The sequence below is a fragment of the Ceratotherium simum genome, chromosome 22 (assembly GCF_057802395.1).
Source record: "Ceratotherium simum simum isolate JZ-2026a chromosome 22, ASM5780239v1, whole genome shotgun sequence".
In the NCBI taxonomy this organism is placed as follows: domain Eukaryota; kingdom Metazoa; phylum Chordata; class Mammalia; order Perissodactyla; family Rhinocerotidae; genus Ceratotherium; species Ceratotherium simum.
The window spans coordinates 45,187,138-45,204,265 of NC_141921.1; the positions used below are offsets into that span (position 1 = coordinate 45,187,138).

Consider the following 17,128-nt stretch of genomic DNA (forward strand, 5'->3'; position numbering starts at 1 on the left):
CGAAGGCCAAGATTTGGGGGACATGGAGATTTGGATGTTGGGCAGAGAGCCAAGCAAAGAATAAGGAGCAGTACGTAAGGTTGAGAGAAAACCAGAAGAGTGTGGGGTCATGGAAGCTAGATAATAGAGTATTTCAAGAAGAGAGCTGGCAACTGTATCAAATGCTGGTGACAAGCAGACTAAGGCAAGGGCAGAGAATTTCCTGTTGGGTTTTGCCAAGATGGTGACCTTGGTTAAAGAGGTCTCAATAATGTGGACTGAAGAGAAAGTGGGACGTGAGGCAGTGGCTTTAGGGAGCTGTAGGGCGGAATTTTGCTGTGACGGGCTACACGCAAGTATTTATTTGCTGGCGGGAGGGACGTGGGGATCACTATTAAGGTCTGTCGGATGGGGTGACCCAATGAGGGAGAAGTGAATGAGGCAGGACAGAAGAGCTGCAGAGGAGGGAATTGCGGGAGCGAAATCCTTTATTAGGCTGGGGATCCAAAGCCTTGGCCAGAGGCAGGTGCTTCTGTTCACGGGATTGTCTGTGATCTTGACAGTATCAAGACACATTGATTTTTAAATGCACTTAGCTTGCTATTTAAAGGATGAGAAAAAAACCTAATTATTTTCTAATGATTATGCCATAATTGGTTTATTTAGTAAATTCTAGTTTTACACATTGAGTTTTTTGGTAGTATGAAAGGCAGCTCAGTTGTAAATAAGGATGCTTATGTTTAAATGCACTAAGCGGTCTGGTCAATTTTAAAGCAAACAATTAATCCTCACTCAAAACCAATAAAAAAAAATCACCATACTTTAAAAAACATTTTATTAGTGATGCAAATATAGAATTATCATGTAGGAGGCACAACTCATTAGAAAACACAAGTGGAATTTGCCCCCATGCTGTGACTGAAATTGTGGCCGTGAAGGCAAATGTTCATAAACGTCCCATTTCTCCTTCAAGTGACAGGGAGGACTGCGTTCCCACCACCTCTGAGGCTAGGCCTGCTCGTGTGACTTGCCTTGGCCAGTGAAATGTGAGCAGAGCTCACAGAGCTGGCTCCACTTCCAGGCGGAAGCTCTGCGAGCCAGCGCACAATTCCTTCTGTTCCTTCCTGCGGCAGCGATCACCTGAAAGGAACGTGTACAGGAAGCCCCTCCCGGAGGGACTGAGGAGAGCCGTCCTGCCCACTGGCATTGGACATGTAGCACAAGCCAGGAAAAAGCTTTAAGCCACTGAGACTTGGGGGATGTTTGTTACATATCATATCCTGAGTGATATATAGGTGAGCAAAAATATCAGCAAGTCCAGTGGACTCATCTAGCGTGGACCCTGAGTGGGTGATGGGCCATTCTCTGGAATGGACACCATTAATGATAGGAAGAGGAGCACGAGGCAGGAGAATGCTTAATTCTGTTTGGTGCACGTTGAATTTGAGAGGCTCTTGTCCAATAGGCCAGGAATCATCAGTAGATTAATGAATGGAGATTTCACAGGAATGGATAAGATCGCCCAGAGAGAGTATGTAGAATGGAAAGAGAAGCTGGTCGAGGACCCAGCCCTAAGGAACCCTGACATTTAAGCGAGGGGCAGAGAAAGAGGAGCCCATTTATGGTAGATTTTCTTTCAAAATCTTGAAAATGGCACCAAAAGTTCATATAGATTTCATTATATAAAGGTGCTGGACAAAGGGCACAGTTCTACAATTAGTGCTTTTCCAGGACACGATAGCATGTCAGACAAGAAAAGCAGTCAGCATCTATGCAAGGCAATGGAAACAAGTGAAACTCTCCTCTCCCAACGGGATTTCATAGAAAAACTGGCATTTTACTGAAAATATAAGCAAAAGTCTACTTCTACCCATATTATATCGTTCCCTAGGGGCTGTAGAATAAGAGTGGGAGTATAGTTAAGGGGAAGGATATGCAGAATCAAAACAAGAGCCATGTGTCTGGAGATGTCCCCCACCCATCCAAATTCTCCTGCTCATGTTCCACGCAGACAGCTGCCTATTCTGCCACATACACGGCCCGCTCTGCATGTCACTTTTGAAAGCCCATATATTTAAGAAACTCAAACGCCAAATCCTGAACATTTTGGTAATCATGAGAAAAGCAGTTCCCCACTCATCTCCTATACTGAAAAGCACTTTTCACAAGGGGAGTGGTTTGCTTCTGTTGACTAGGGTACGGGGAAATGCTGGGTACGGGAAACGCGAGTGCTCAGGGCGGGGACAGGTGAGAAGGTGGAGTTTGGGGGTTTCTGAGAAGTGGCAGGGGAGCAGCAAGCAGTGCCATTTGAGGACTTGGACCAGGCGCAGCTCTTCCTCCACAAGCAACACGGGTATAAGTGATGTTTATAAACACTTTATTCAGTTCATTATAGGGGCAAGTTCCCAGCTAAATGCACAGAGACAAGCGAGGTATTCCTGGGTTAATGCAGGAGTCAGTGGGTTACATGGGACTGAGCATCGAGGCCAAGGAGAGAGCACCAAGGTTTCAGAGTCAGACCCAGCCAGAGACCCTGAGCTGAGAGTGGGCTAATGTCCCGACACTGATGGCTGCTTTCTTCTCACAGCTGGGCATATACTGCACGGCATGTCTCCAACATTACTTCCTCTCAGTGATATCAGGGGCACAGCTATTAAAGAAATGGAACCTGTGTCCTGGTGCACTCAACTGTTTTGCTTTGTAAGTCACATACTAGCATGTGAACAAGAATTTTAGAGTATTCCAGTAACAGTGGGCCACAGAGTGGTAAAACCTCTGTGTGTCTCCCTCAGTGCCTCCTTGCCTGTCTTCATTCCTACCTGAACTCCCATCCTTAAGCCACATGCCCTGATGGTGAAAGTCGCATGTACCCAACAAAAGTCTCTCAGATGACAACAGCTATTCCCAAAGCATCATCCCGTAGACAGTCTGTGACAGCGAAGAGAGAGTGTGGCTCTGATGAGCTGTCCTCTGTGGAAAGAGTCATCCACTCCGACCAATGCCTAACTGAAAGCATAACTCAGAACACAGATTTAGGAAGTGGAATATGGATAAAAATTGAAAACAAACTCCACAAGTTATAGTCTATGGGGACTGGGTCAGATAACGCCCAGTCACAGGTCTCACTTGAAGGCTACAGAATTGTTGCTCACATAATTATTAGAAACATACTGGGGTCCACAGCTGACACATCTGCCAACTGCTGGGTAACACTGTCTACTGGTGTGAGATGGTCAGAGTCTAGCTCAAACCTTCTCCAACCCCTGGGGAAAATGCTGAATCGGAAGGGGAATCACACCACCTCCAGCATTTCAAAGGCAAGAAAGGCCTGTCAAGACGTAGAAGGCTCACACACACCATCACAGTGTTAATTCTGAAGGGCACCTTCAGTTCCATTTGTCACTTTTCTAAATTTATCTGTCAGGAACAAACTTAAGGCCATTTTACCGGCATTTAACTTTTTGGCAAAATAAAAACTTTGGTCACAGCCATAGTTCTATAAAAATGTTTTAAAGAGGTTATTATTTCTGATTAAAATAATATTTTTGGCAAGTGATACATAACAACAACAAGAAAGTAAACATCTTCATATCTAATGTAAGAGCAAAAACTCTTTACCAACATCTTATTTTAAATACAGCGAAAGAGTCAGTAGTGCTTATAAACAGTATAGGTTTCTCTTACAGGGAATCAGAAAAAGCAAAATAAGGCACAGCCTGATATTGTCACAGATTTGTGTTAGGCAGTAGTGTTCTTTCTGGAAGGCACAAATTGGAAATCTGAAAGGTTTAAACTATGGTTCTGAGGATAACGTCATATTGACAAGGACAGCTAACGTGGAACAAATTCCCTTCACTGGAATTAACGGCAATTAATCAGACAATGTTACTGCTAGGTTATAACACTCTGGAACTTAAGAAGTCCTCTTCATCAGCCCCTATATAAATTTGTAAAGGCACTGTGCAAAATGCGAGCTGGGCTGACTACACTTCTGGTTTGGAGTGCATATTAAAAAACAAAGGCACATTTCCTAGAAATCAAACTTGACATTAACTAACAGAAAAGAATCATTTTAGATATAACAGTAGGTAAGCTTGATAATGTAGCAGGTTCTAAGTCAAAGTCTTGAAGAGGTTTCTTGAACAGCAGGCTGGAGTTCCACTGGTTCTTCATTAAGAAAGACTCCACACTAATAACAGCAGGGAAAGCAGGGAAAACAGCAGTTTAGTCTTCAGTGCAAATCCAGAATTAATTCGAACGCTGCAGTCTAAATGTGAACAGAAATGCAATCTGGCCAATGTCCAACTAGTGGCTTCTCCACATTCTGTAGAGGACTAGAGGAGTCTGTTAAGAGGAAGGACTGAAGACATGTTTCTTTAAATAGTTCTCATGTACTGGGCTAAAAATGGCAATGGGTTGTTCCAATATTGTATAGAGCAGTGGTAGTAATAATAGTAATCATAGTTGTGTGTGTGTGTTTATTTATTCACTTATATAACTATTATTATTATATGCCAGTCACCATCCTAAGCACTTTTTATATATTAACCTTAGTTTCGTCCTCATAACAAACATGTGACGTAGGTACTATTGTTATCCCCATTTTACAAATGAGGAAACTGAGGTTCAGAGATATTAAATTGCTTGCCCAAGGCACACAGCTGGATGGTGGTGGACCTAGGGTGAATCCATGCTTTTAATCACTAGACTATACTGTTTCTCATGGAAGGGAATATATGATGGAAATATACTCAGAGAGAAAACTGATAGGTCAGTGGAAATGAATACAGTTTCTTCAAAGGTTACTTCTTCAAAGGAAATACATTAACTTCAAAGGTACAATGTTTATATCAAAAATCTCAGACTTGAATCATATAACACTCAAGTACTTAAAACATTTAGTAAAGAAAACAAAAATCTTTGGAATAAACTAACATTTCTGAGGGAACTTCTGAGTCCTTATACATGAAATTCACTGTGAACATACAGATGAGACCTGTCCCCACTTAGAACGGGGGGAAAACTCACCGACGATGATGATGATGATGATGACCACGACACTGATCCCTATGGCCCACATCTGGAATGAAACATACGTCCATTTTACATTCCAAAAATAAAGATGAATGTGCTTACTGAAGAGTATCATACAATACCATTCTAGTCACTGAAAGACATTAAGGTACACTACAATCTGAAATAATTCATGATTTTTAAAGCCTAACTTTAATGTTCTCAACTAGGGCCTGAAAGTTACTTATCTGCTTTTTCTAAGATGTTCAAATGATCTGTGGTCCCTAAAGAAGGGCTACTAAGCTCGTCCCCTGTATCGGGAAGTGTCACTTCTACACCAGGAAGGGGCAGGATATATCTGGGATCTGATCACAGTGCATCTCTTTGGTGGCTGTATAAAATCTGCTTTGAGCCATGCTCCTCGTGTGGCTGCTTTCTGCTCTTCTGTGGAGCAGACTGTGGCTTTTGAGCAGCTCTTTCGTTTGACACCGGTGCCATTCACAGAACACACGTAAACTGACCAATTCCAGCCCTCTCCTGTCAATCTGTGTTTGGGCTCCTCGGGGGGTGGAGGGCTGGAAGGGGCTTATGTCTGATTGGTTTTTGACACTCCTGTTCTACACGGTTCTTAAGGTCAGCCACAGATCATGGAGAATTCCTAGTCATGGGGACAGGAAAAGGGTATGCAGTCAGTGTTTTAGATTCAGAGTCAATCCAAATTTCCATGTGTGGGAACTCAAACTCACCTCCAAGATTCATCGAAGTCCATTATTTGTAGCCTTTGTCAACCCTCTGAGAATACAGAGGGTGACTTAATGTAAAGACCAGTTAAAAGAGAATTACCTTGCAATTCTTCCACCAATATTTTCTCTTCAACTTGGCAGCACTTGTTTCAAATTGGGAAGCTCCTGCCTGCAGTGCGTCTGCACGGTCATCTAACTCAGAGAGCTTCTGATCTCTTTCCAGGACCTTATCCACATTGACTCTCATGATGTCCACCACCTGAATGAATATGATCACACCAAGTTACTCATAAAGGAATGGAAGAACAAAAATTCTCAATGAACTTCCCACTGGCACATTTTTTTTCAGGTCATCACTTTATTACTTTGAGCCAAACTTTCGTTAAAAAAGGGGGAGCGGGGCTCACCCTTTTATGATAAAAACACTCAGCAAACTAGCAATAGAAGGGAACCTCCTTAACATGATAAAGGGCATTTATGGAAAAACCCACAACTAACATCCATGCTCAATGGTGAAAAACAGAAAGCTTTTCCCCTAACACTGGGAACAAGATAAGGATGCCTACTTTCACTACTGCTGTTCAACACTGTACTGGAATTTCTGGCCAGAGCAATTAGGCAAGAAAAAGAAATAAAGGGCATCCAAATTGGAAAGGAAGAAATAAAATGATCTCTTTTTGCAGATGACACAATATATAGAAAATCCCAAAGAATCCACACAAAAACCTACTAGAGTTAATAAACAATATCAGTAGCATCTCAGGGTACAAGAGCAACACCCATAAATCAGTATGTTTCCATATACTAGTGAAGAAAAGAAAATTAAGAAAACAATTCCATATATAATAGCATCCAAAAGAAAATACATAAGGATAAACTGAACCAAGGAGGCAGAAGACTTGCACACTGAAAACTATACAACACCGCTGAAGAAAGACTACATCCCATGTTCACAGACTGGAAGACTTAATATTGTTAAGACGGCAGTACTCCCCAAAGTGATGTACTTATGTGCAGAGTCAACACAATCTCTATCAAAATTCCAATTGCCTTAGTTTTTTTCTCTGCAGAAATGGAAAAGCCAATCCTCAAATTCACATGGAATTGCAAGGGGCCCCAGATAGCCAAAACAATATTGAAAAAGAAAAACGAAATTGGAAGACTCACACTTTTCAATTCCAAAACTTACTACAAAGCTACAATAATCAAAATACTGTGGTTCTGGCATAAGGATAAACATATAAACCAATGGAATAGAATTGAGAGTCCAGAAATCAACCCAAATATCTACGGCCAATTGATTTCTGACAAGGGTGCCAATACATTCAATGGGGGACAGCTGTATAGCCACATACAAAAGAACACAGTTGGATCCCTATCTTACCCCAAATACAAAATTTATTCAAAATGGATCAATGACCTACATATAGGAGCTAAAACTATAAAACTCTTAGAAGAGAACATAAGAGTAAATCTGCGTAACTTCGGATTTGGTCATGGATTTGACACCAAAAGCAAGAGCAACAAGAGAAAAATAGATAAACTGGACTTTATAAAAATTAAAGCCTTTTGTGCATCAGAAGACATTATCAAGGATATGAAAAGACAGTTCACAGAACGGAAGAAAATATTTGCAAATCATGTATCTGAAAAGGATTTAATATCTAGAATATATAAAGAACTCTTACACTCAACAACAAAAAGAGAAACTACCCAATTAAAACACGGGCAGTGGACTTGAACAGACGTTTCTCCAAAGCATACATACAAATGGCCAAAAAGCACACGAAAAGATATTTAACATCACTGGTCATTAAGGAAATGCAAATCAAAACCATAATCTGGGATACTACTTCATAATCACTAGGATGGCTACAACCAAAAAAATGGAAAATAACAAGTGTTGGTGAGAGAAATAGGAACCTTTGAACACTGCTGGTGGGAAAATAAAATGGTATAGCCACTGTGGAAACGTATGGAGGTTCCTCAAAAAGTTAAACATAGAATTACCATGTGACCCAGCAATTCTACTAGATACCTACCCAAGAGAAATGAAAACATATGTCCACACAGAAACTTGTATGCAAATGTTGATAGCATTATTCATAATAGCCAAAAAGTGGAAACAACTAAAAAATCCATCAACAGATGAATGGATAAACAATTAAAAGTCTACACATGCAATGGAATACTGCTCAGCCATAAAAACGAGGCACTGATAGATGCTACAACTTGGATGAACGTGGAAAACATTATGCTAAGTGAAAGAAGCTAGACACAAGTCACATATTGTATGATCTTTTATATTATATATCCAGAATAGGCAAATCCATAGAAACAGAAAGCTGATTAGAGGTTACCAGAGGATGGAAGAAAGGGGGAATACAGAGTGATTACTAAATGCTTATAGGGTGTTCTTCTGGAGTCATGAAAAAATTGTGAAAATAGACAGAAGTAATGGTTGCACAACATTGTGAATATAGCAAACACCACTGAACTGTACACTTTAAAATGGTTAATTGTATGTTGTGAATTTCACCTTGATTAAAAAAAAAAATCTCTTTAAAATTCCTTTGGTTAAGAAAAAGGACCCAATTTGATTTTGTAAGTAAACAAAAGTTTTATGCAGGATGGAATTAGAATGGGTTTCTTACCATAAAAATATAAAATTTTCAGAATTAAGTTCATACAAAACCATCAGACCAAAATATTACCACATGATTTAAAAAGGGAATCTAACATAAGTTTAACTCAGCTTTTCAAGGTAGCTAAACGCAGAAAGACCAAGATAGCCTTGTTGCACGGTGACTGCTTTTAGGACTATGGAAATACGTCTGAATTTCTCAAACGATCTTCCGTTGTGGGTCTGCATACATAGGGCAGAACAAAAGAACCTGTGAAGGTCCTCTAACTCAAGAATTCCACAAATATCGATCTGTTGGGCTACAGCAGTTTGCCAGCACCTGCCTTCTCTATGTCGGTGGGCAGCCATCAGGGGTGAATTCCACAGAGGCTTGCTCAGGCTGGGTAACTAGTAAGTCAGGCTATTGGAAAAGAATTTCATGAAAAATCTGGTCAGAAGGTTTGGTCCTGGCAATCTATAGGCCTAATCCTTAAAATTCCATTACCCTATTTTGTAAAGTGGTTTTTTCTTTTCCATTTTTTTTTTTTTTTATTGTGGCAAAATACACATTATAGAGTGGTTCTTGGGGGGATGTTCTCTGGGAGGAGTGTTTGTGTTTTAGGTATGTGATTCGGTCACAGGAAAACAAGCATGAAACAAGGAGAATCTGACTTCTCAAAAGCTTAGATCAGGGCTTTCAGAACAGAAGGGAAGAAGTTTTTGTTACATTTATGATACAGTCAAAATTTACTTTAGATTCACACTTTTATGATACTTTTTCAAAAAATAATTATTTCCAGAGTGTTCCCATGTTGGTTTAAAATTCATGTCTTCAACATTTCAGAGATATACCTCATCCACTTGATTTTGCGTCTGCTGAAGTCTTCGACTGCTGCCAGAGGCAGCGCTTGAACCTGCAGGCGCACCTGTAGACCTGAAATACGTAAAGGCGTGGGTAAATTATGATTCCAAATACATTTTTGTAAGTATGAAGATGTTATTCCAGGACCCTCAGTGTTAGGAATTTCAGAACTAAAGGAGAAAAAGAAATCTTTCCTGCAGTATGAACGAAGGTTCTAATGATATTTCTTCTGATTTCTCTATAATTTCCAAGATTCACCCACATCTTAAAAGTGACCAGGGTCTAAAGTGAAGGTTGAACAGGATCTACTTTGCACCACTGAAGCACCTGATCCTAAGATAGGTAAACTCTACTTTCCAATGTTTTATTACTTGTTCTAAGGCATACATCTACTTAAATGCACTCAGTACTTTTCTGATCTTTTCATTGTGGCAAGCATTGTTTTCATAGTTATGAACAATTATAGAATGCCCTTTTTCTAGTACAGAGAAATAGATTCATTTACAGAAACAAGGTCAGCAGCTCCAGGATGGGGGTTGGGGGTGGAAAAGGTGAGATGAAGCAGTGCTGCCTCTCTTAAAAGGAGCTCCTCTTTTAAAATCCTCACTGAATGCTCTGCTTCTCCCCAGGCAGATCTTTCTTAACCACTCTGGCTGTGAAGTCCTTATTGCTTCCATTACTTGGTTGGCAATGCTTTGATTTTTCAGATATATAGATAACATCTTGCCTTCCCTAACAGATCACAGACTCCTGTGTCTTAGACGTCTCTTCCTTGTATCCAAGACAGCATCTAGCATGTGTCTTGCATACAACAGCCACTGACTCACTGATTCAGCAGACACTTTTATACCTATCACGTGTCAAAGACCAGGGATGCAGCAGATCCCATCCCTGCCCTCACAGTTTGTCTGACAGATAATAGCGAAGGACCATGTACTGGTGCATTTCCTCCCAGCGTTTTCTCATTTAATCCTGGTAACTCTTTGAGGAAGATACTACTATTAACCCCTTTTTATAGATGAGTAAAGTGAGGTTTACATAGTCAACATGCCGTGGAGCCTGTATTTAGACCAGGCTCCTGTATAATTCCACGGATCTAGATCTTAACCACTGGGATCACTGGCATAGCAGCCTCAGCAAGAACACTCTAGAATGATGCCCCTAGTTCCTAGAAGGAACCCGGGGAAAGCATCCAGTCCTTTCTCCTCTGTAGGTAAGCAATGAGGCGGTTAGAAGGGTGACAGAGGTTCCTTGTGATTCTTGGCAGTTAGCATTCTCTGGATATTACCACGGGAAACTCCACGTTTTCAAGGGCCACTGCAAGAGTGCTTCTGCTTAAAAAGAGAGAAGGCCCACAGCTATGCTCCTGAGTCCAACCTGACCGCAGGTGCCTCAACACAGGGCCCAGGTCCTTCCCTTGCAACTTCCGGCGCCCAGCCCAGCATCAGGCAGCGAGCAGGCGTTCCAGGACGAAAGCAGGCGCCGCCACTCCTCTGAGTGATCTTGTGGGGAGGGAGGGGAGGGACACGGGCGGGGAGGGGGGAGTCCTCCACCCCCGGGAAGCCCCCGGCCGCCCCCCCCCGCCCCTTCCTCGTCCGTCCGAAGGCCGCGGGCCCTCCGGAGCGGTCGGCCGCATCTTGGGGCCGGCCCGGCCCATCTGCAGCCCGCACCCCCGGGCCGCCGCCCACCCCGGGCCTCGGGAGCCCCCGGAGTCTCGGCCCGCGTCCCAGCGGCGGCCGGTGGGAACCGGGCCAGGCGAGAGTCCCAGCGCGGGCCGCCGCCCCGGAGCCCGAGGCCGCCCGCGTCGCGTCACTCACATTTTGGCGGCGGCGGCGGCGGCGGCGGGCGAGGGTCTGCAGAGCGGCGCAGCGGCACCGGGGCCGGGGACCTGGGCGCGGCGGCGGCGCCGGGGCGATGACGTCACGGGCAGATGGGCGGGGCGCGCCGGAAGGGGGCGGGGCGTCGCCGGGCGGGGCCGGAGCGCGGCTTCAGCTCGCGGGCGCGGCTGCCCGAGAGCGCGGGGCGGCTGCGCTGGGGCGGTGGGTGAGCGGCAGCGGCTGCTGTGCAGACCCTGGGGCACGTGGTGCATTAGGCACCGGAAAAGGACAGCGTAGGCAAATGAGGGTCGGGGCGTTACACGGTATTCGGGCCTCGGGGGCCATTTCTCTGGCCGTGACAATATTGGAGACAGCCTGTGTGTCTCACATTCACCTGGTGGTCCCGGAGACACTACGTGTTTCCGAGAAACTGGTTAAATTGAGATAAGAAGTCCGTTTGGGGTATTTGTCACAGGCATTGATTGGGTTAGAGTCCCTCTCTTCGTGTGTTCATTTGTGACACATTTGTCATTGCACAGACCATATTATAATCTGTTTATGGGTTGACATAAGGGACTGTCGGTTCTACATTTCTGTATTCCTGGGCCTAGCACAGAGTAGGTCCTCAACTTTTGATCGGATGGAGGCGGAGGCACAAATGTGAATGCAGTGATTTACTTTGCAACATATTTCAACTTGTTACTGAAAGTTCCTACCAACATAGACAACTCTTATTACGTTAACAAGCAAAACACTCCAAAACACTAATAGGTTAACTGGCAGATTAGATGAGAAATGAAAAATAAAATACTTAAATATTGAACTGTCTTCTTCAACTCTAAATGGAATAATTTGAAAAGAGAAATGTTAGTGTACGTGAGAATAAACAAGAGAGTGCCACAGAGGAGGTGGGATTTGAGTTGGGTAAGGAGCTAAAGAGAACTTTCCAGGCAAGGGATGGACAAACATCATGAACAAAGACAACAGTGGAAATAGGCATGGTTTGTACAGACCAACCAGAGGATGCAGGTTGGGGCGTAGACGAAAGTAAGATTGGATAAAGAGTGAGGATAAACAAGAAAAGATGTCAATTAAATGCAGTGGCTCTGGAAACCACAGAGGCCTCATGAAGTTGGGAGATCCCTCATGTACAATCTGTCGGGCAGTAGCACTGAGAAGGATTAAGTGGAAGAGGGACTACCAGGGAGACAAGATGAGGCTCTGCAGTGAAATGGAATGAGACAAGGATGACAGAACACTCAGAAAGAGACTGATATCAGTGTCAGCTGGAAAAAGCCTTTTAAAAAACTTGAGAGGATTTTAACTGAAAAAGTGAATTTAGATTGATGTCTTTATCTTTCAAATAACTGCACTTAGACAAATGATTAACATGTTGAGAAGTGCCTGGGAAGATAGCTGAAAAGCAAGTGTTCTAGGAACAGTGGCTCTACTAAGAGATTTTTTCTGTCATGGACATATCTGAAACTATGTAACATTCAATGTCAAAACATTGTGCCTGGATCGAAGGAAATACTTGAAATTATTTCATATGGTTTGAAATGTGCTGATCACCTTGGATCTCAATATCAGGTAAAGTTAAAGCAAAACACACACATAGTATGGGGAAATTTTCTTCATTTTTAATTTACAGCAGAAAGAATATAAAGCATTCAGAAAACATTTTCCATATTTTAAGGGCAATTCAAAACATTTTGCATGGTTTCCAGCAGCTGAGTTCTTCAACAGATCCATTGATTCAATGATGCTTTACATGCACAATTACAAAAATAAAACTTACAAAAAAGAAGACATCTAGACTAGTTTTACATGCAAGTCTCAGGGACCCCCCATTGGGCGCCAACTACTGTGTGGAACTGCCATAAGCGACCGTGCAGCCAGAGAGGGGTTCGAGTTATTGTCTTTATTTTGTTCACACAGTACAGCTGATTTCAAATGGGTAACAAGAATAGCAATTAAGTCTTCAGGAGACAGAATAAGATTAGCTATTAATTTTATAATGAAATCCTACTCCTGGCACTTGGGAATTCAGATTATCCAAGAAAGCTGCGCTTACCTATCATCTTAGATTCAAAATTAAGATTCACAACCAAGAAAAAGCGGTCAGCAATGCTCCGTTTCAGTGGAAGTGCATTCGTACCTCAACTAGGATTCACAGATGTACTGGTAGGTTACACGGGTAGATTTTGAACCTACTTCCTATCCCCTCCATAAGAACCCTCCTAATTCTATGTAAGTTTTTATCTTCCAGAATTTTCTAACTTACTCAGCTAATAATGTAGCATGTGAAACATTAAAAAAATAAATAAATGTGAAGGTTAAAGCAAATCCACTGAGGTCATTACTCTTGTCAAAAGATCAGTTATTTGTACCATAATAAATGGAATAAACATATCTAAATTCAGTATTAATATAGGATATTCTGAAAGAGCTGGCTTTCACATTCGATTCCCATTTATGAATGCAATTGTGTGTTTGTAAATTACTCAGTGTCCTCCTATAGGTCAAACTATGTAAAATAATAGGTGTTTGGGAGACTGCAACAGCTGCAACTTAACCCACACATTTAAAAACAAAATTGAGTCAGCTCCGTTTACACGTATACAGGGGGCTACTGACTGTGGGGCTGTCACAGTTGTCAAAGCTGATCACAAGCAGTAAGACGTATACTGTACAGTAAGTCGAGGTTGGCAGTGAAAGGAAGTAATTAAAAAACAAGTACAATTATAGAAAAGGCACCAAGAGCACTGACCCCAGTTTTTACCGCAATCTTTTTATATCTACCTTCCTTCTAAAGACACCAGTTTAAAAGCTTATTTGTGACTATTTTTAGGCTTCACAACAAGCCTTGAATTTTAACTTACAGTTGGCAGCCAGAACCAAGAAAAAATGATGATCTCAGCGTTACACCAACTGATTCTGAAGCTTTAACCTGGGAATTTTAAACTGGCATCAGCAAATGCGAACTTTATTCTCTCGATTTAACATGAGTAGTTTAATTTTTAAAAGCATCAGATTTCTTTGGCTCCTCATTATGTGGAAATAGTAATAGACCATGACATCCCTACAAGACCAGTGTGCATCTTTTTAATTTTTCATTATTTTTTGTGCAATTTTTTAAATTACATTTTCCGATTTCCAGCAGGAGATATGAAAACATGAGACATTTTTCTACTTTTCATACTATTTCTTTTGTCGAGTTTTGATCATTCTAAGTGTTCTTCGTTGGAGTGAGTGGACGGTGTTAGGCTATATACTGATTCGTCTTATGATTATCTGTTTAGCAAAAGGAACTTAATTTTCTTAAGCAATATTAGCATTCACATTACTTGGCACCATTGGCAAAAAAAAATTTTAAATAAAATAAAATAAACTGGTAGCCAAAATTAAATGTAAACATATCCTTTTTTTAAGTAATGTTACTCTGCCTTTTTTCCTAAGTCTAAATACAGTAGCTCTTTTTTTTTTTTTTTTGCAGTTTAGTCATGCTTTAGCAAAATGTTCTTCTAAAGAACATTTAAAATAAAGTACTCTTATAGTGAAATAAAGTTTTTTTGTTTCATTTTACAGACCATAGCCACTAATGCTTTGCTTTTGTTCGTTTCTTTTTTCTTGATTTCATGCACATATCTCTTTGTTTTAATATATACAATATATACAAACAATACATCCTCATTTTTCTCGCTCATTCAGACAAAACTATACAAATAATTTTATCTTGCCATGTTATTGACCTTTGTGAATAAAATATTTAGCAATTAATATAATCCCTTTCAAATATTTTTCTCACTTTCCATTTCTACCTTCTATATATACACAGAAACTGTTCTGTTTGGATGAGATATAGCCAAAAATATGGAATTTACTGGCCAGAACGCAGCACCACACTGATCTTTTAGGTGGCAGATGTCCAGGCAAAGTTTATGATTCCTTAGAATGACTACAGTTTCCAAGGTTACTAAAAAAAGCTACATGCTTTACCAATTCTCTAAGTAATTCTCATTGCACATGAAAGTAAGGCAAAAAAATTAAAGTGCTGGACATGAGAAAAGGGACGAGATGATTACTATCCTCGCAGGTCCTTGGGAGGTGGTAGGGACAGGAAAATAAGTTTAACCTCTGTAAGCTGTTTCTCATTATCTCCCATGCATTACCCGTTGAGCACACACCCGCCCCTCTGCAAATTTCCACAAGACAATAAAAACCTGCAGATTTTAAAAGTTGCATTAAGTGTGCTGTAGAGATTTAAACAAAAACAAACAAACAAAATGAAATAAAAACAGTGAAGGAAATGAGAACACACAGACCCAATGAAGATTGTATGATCTAAGCCCTCCACTGAGAACCAGTCCCAACGATTCAGCTTCTTGGAAATCACTGACAGGTGCAGGAACAGCCTTCTCCTTTGTGGCTAGTGCATCCCCAACTTTTCTTATCTATATTTTTGGTATAAATATTTGTACAGTTCCACACGATGTTTGAATACAGCCCTATATGAGAAGGAAAACGGCCTCTTCCTAAGAGGAAGCCTCTTTCAATTCCTCGTGGTGTCTTGTTTTCCCATGATCCAACAGAAGATTGAGTTCCAAGATGTCTTGCTGATCAAATTAAAAGTTGTCCATGAAAGTGCAAATGCAATGACCAAAACATTCCTGTTAAAATCCTGCAGCTGATCGCCCCAAAACTGCAGAGGGATTGTGTGTGTGTGTGTGTGTGTGTGTGTGTACATGTGCGTGCGTGTGTGTGTCGTTGTTGTTGCATGTCTCTGCTAAAAACAAATGAAAACAGTCTGAAAAGCAATGTCACATTGCTAAGGGATGCTGCTGTATGTCTTCAAGTTCCTTGGCCTTTTTCAATTCTTTCACTCTGGAAGAGAAACAAACAAAATACCAGGTGACAACTATATATAATGACACTGTGACCAGATAAAGGAAAGGGTGTTACCATTCCCTCTGAAGTGAAAAACCCAGACAAAAACCCTTTTGAGGACTGATGGCAAAAGAAACTCCTGTTAAACTGCTGGGGGAAATATTCAAAGAAGATGACATGACCCTTCCTGAAACTTTGTTCTATATCAAGTGCTCTAAAAACAAGGCAAAACCGAAGTTTACTGCATTAAATCAAGTGCAACAATAAATGCTCATCTTAGAAAAAGTTAATTGTTCAAATAACTTTCTTTTTAGCCTGGTGGACCACTATTAATGCCCTATACTTCCATATGATGCAAGTTAGGGAAACTGCACACACATTTACTTAGCTTCTGATATACTGAGGGACTGAACTATTGCTTTGCTCACAGACTCAAGACTGTTAGGTATCTTGAACCTGATCATCCATCTGCACAACTCTATGATTTCACTCGTGTATTGTGGAGTCTTTTTGATTTTCATAATTCCTTACTTTCCTCCCATTCCACATTGTAGCTTTAAAAGATGTTCCGGTCACTTCCCCCAGTGCTCCCAGATGGACAGCAGTAGGCTGCGAGACCAATAAGGTACTCTGTTCTTTTTATCAAACGTGTCATAGTCAACAAATTCGAACAAGATTGTTATCGAGTCATGGAAAGTCCATATCAGCAAGTTATTTGTTAATTATCACTTCCAGTCTACATTTTTTAATATAAAAATTTGCCTTTGTTTTTTAATACGGCTGCCTGGTGTAGATGGGGTACCAGGGAAGAGGTTGTAAGCTATAAGAATATTTTTCTTTACTGACAAATAATTAAGAGCTTGCCTTAACATCAGAATGATCAAGTGCAAGTGTGACTGTAGGGTCTAACATCTGAAGCCACTGCATGCTGGGTACGTCACAGAGAGTTTACAGTGCTGCACACCGTACAATAACATTCGTTTCCCCAAAATGAGTGTGAGAGGATGGTGTTAGCCAAACAGAAGCAGCCGTTTCTCAGGACACGTACAGAAGCAGCCGTTTCTCAGGACACGTACACTCTGCCTCAACAGCATGACAAGAAAAAGTCTGATTTGTTTTTCTAATAGGGGCCTATACAGAGGTCAATAATTCCCAAATATAGTTTTCTGATTCTCCAAGAGTAAGTTCTCTCCTGTTATCTTAA

At 41.2% G+C, this 17,128-nt stretch overlaps 2 protein-coding genes and 1 pseudogene across 3 annotated transcripts in view; 1 reads left to right on the forward strand and 2 right to left on the reverse strand.

Moving 5' to 3' along the window:
- Window positions 1-797: 797 nt before the first annotated feature.
- On the reverse strand, window positions 798-11,309 carry VAMP3 (vesicle associated membrane protein 3). The gene is made up of 5 exons (XM_087445766.1): window positions 11,038-11,309; window positions 9,211-9,292; window positions 5,836-5,994; window positions 5,008-5,059; window positions 798-4,246 (listed from the first exon to the last, which is right to left on the reverse strand). The coding sequence occupies exons 1-5, from the start codon at window positions 11,307-11,309 to the stop codon at window positions 4,152-4,154; spliced, it is 660 nt and encodes a 219-aa protein (XP_087301892.1). The 3' UTR covers window positions 798-4,151.
- On the forward strand, window positions 9,422-9,800 carry LOC147914153 (putative protein SCAMPER; annotated as a pseudogene).
- Window positions 11,310-12,655: 1,346 nt separating the features above from the next.
- CAMTA1 (calmodulin binding transcription activator 1) overlaps window positions 12,656-17,128 on the reverse strand; it is an 868,791-nt gene continuing 864,318 nt past the window's right edge. For both annotated transcript variants that reach the window (XM_087446886.1, XM_087446888.1), the window contains one exon: window positions 12,656-15,921. In XM_087446886.1, the coding sequence (XP_087303012.1) occupies window positions 15,858-15,921 (64 nt within the window). In that variant the 3' untranslated portion in view covers window positions 12,656-15,857. The remainder of the gene's footprint in view (window positions 15,922-17,128) is intronic.

Bases quoted from the DNA above. Each gene is read 5' to 3' on its own strand.
- VAMP3 (XM_087445766.1), bottom strand. From the start codon at position 11,309: ATGCACCACGTGCCCCAGGGTCTGCACAGCAGCCGCTGCCGCTCACCC. The intron at 9,293-11,037 runs GTGAGTGACGCG...TACGTATTTCAG, and splicing joins GCCGCCGCCGCCGCCAAAAT to GTCTACAGGTGCGCCTGCAG. The intron at 5,995-9,210 runs GTATATCTCTGA...ATATTCATTCAG, and splicing joins CGCAAAATCAAGTGGATGAG to GTGGTGGACATCATGAGAGT.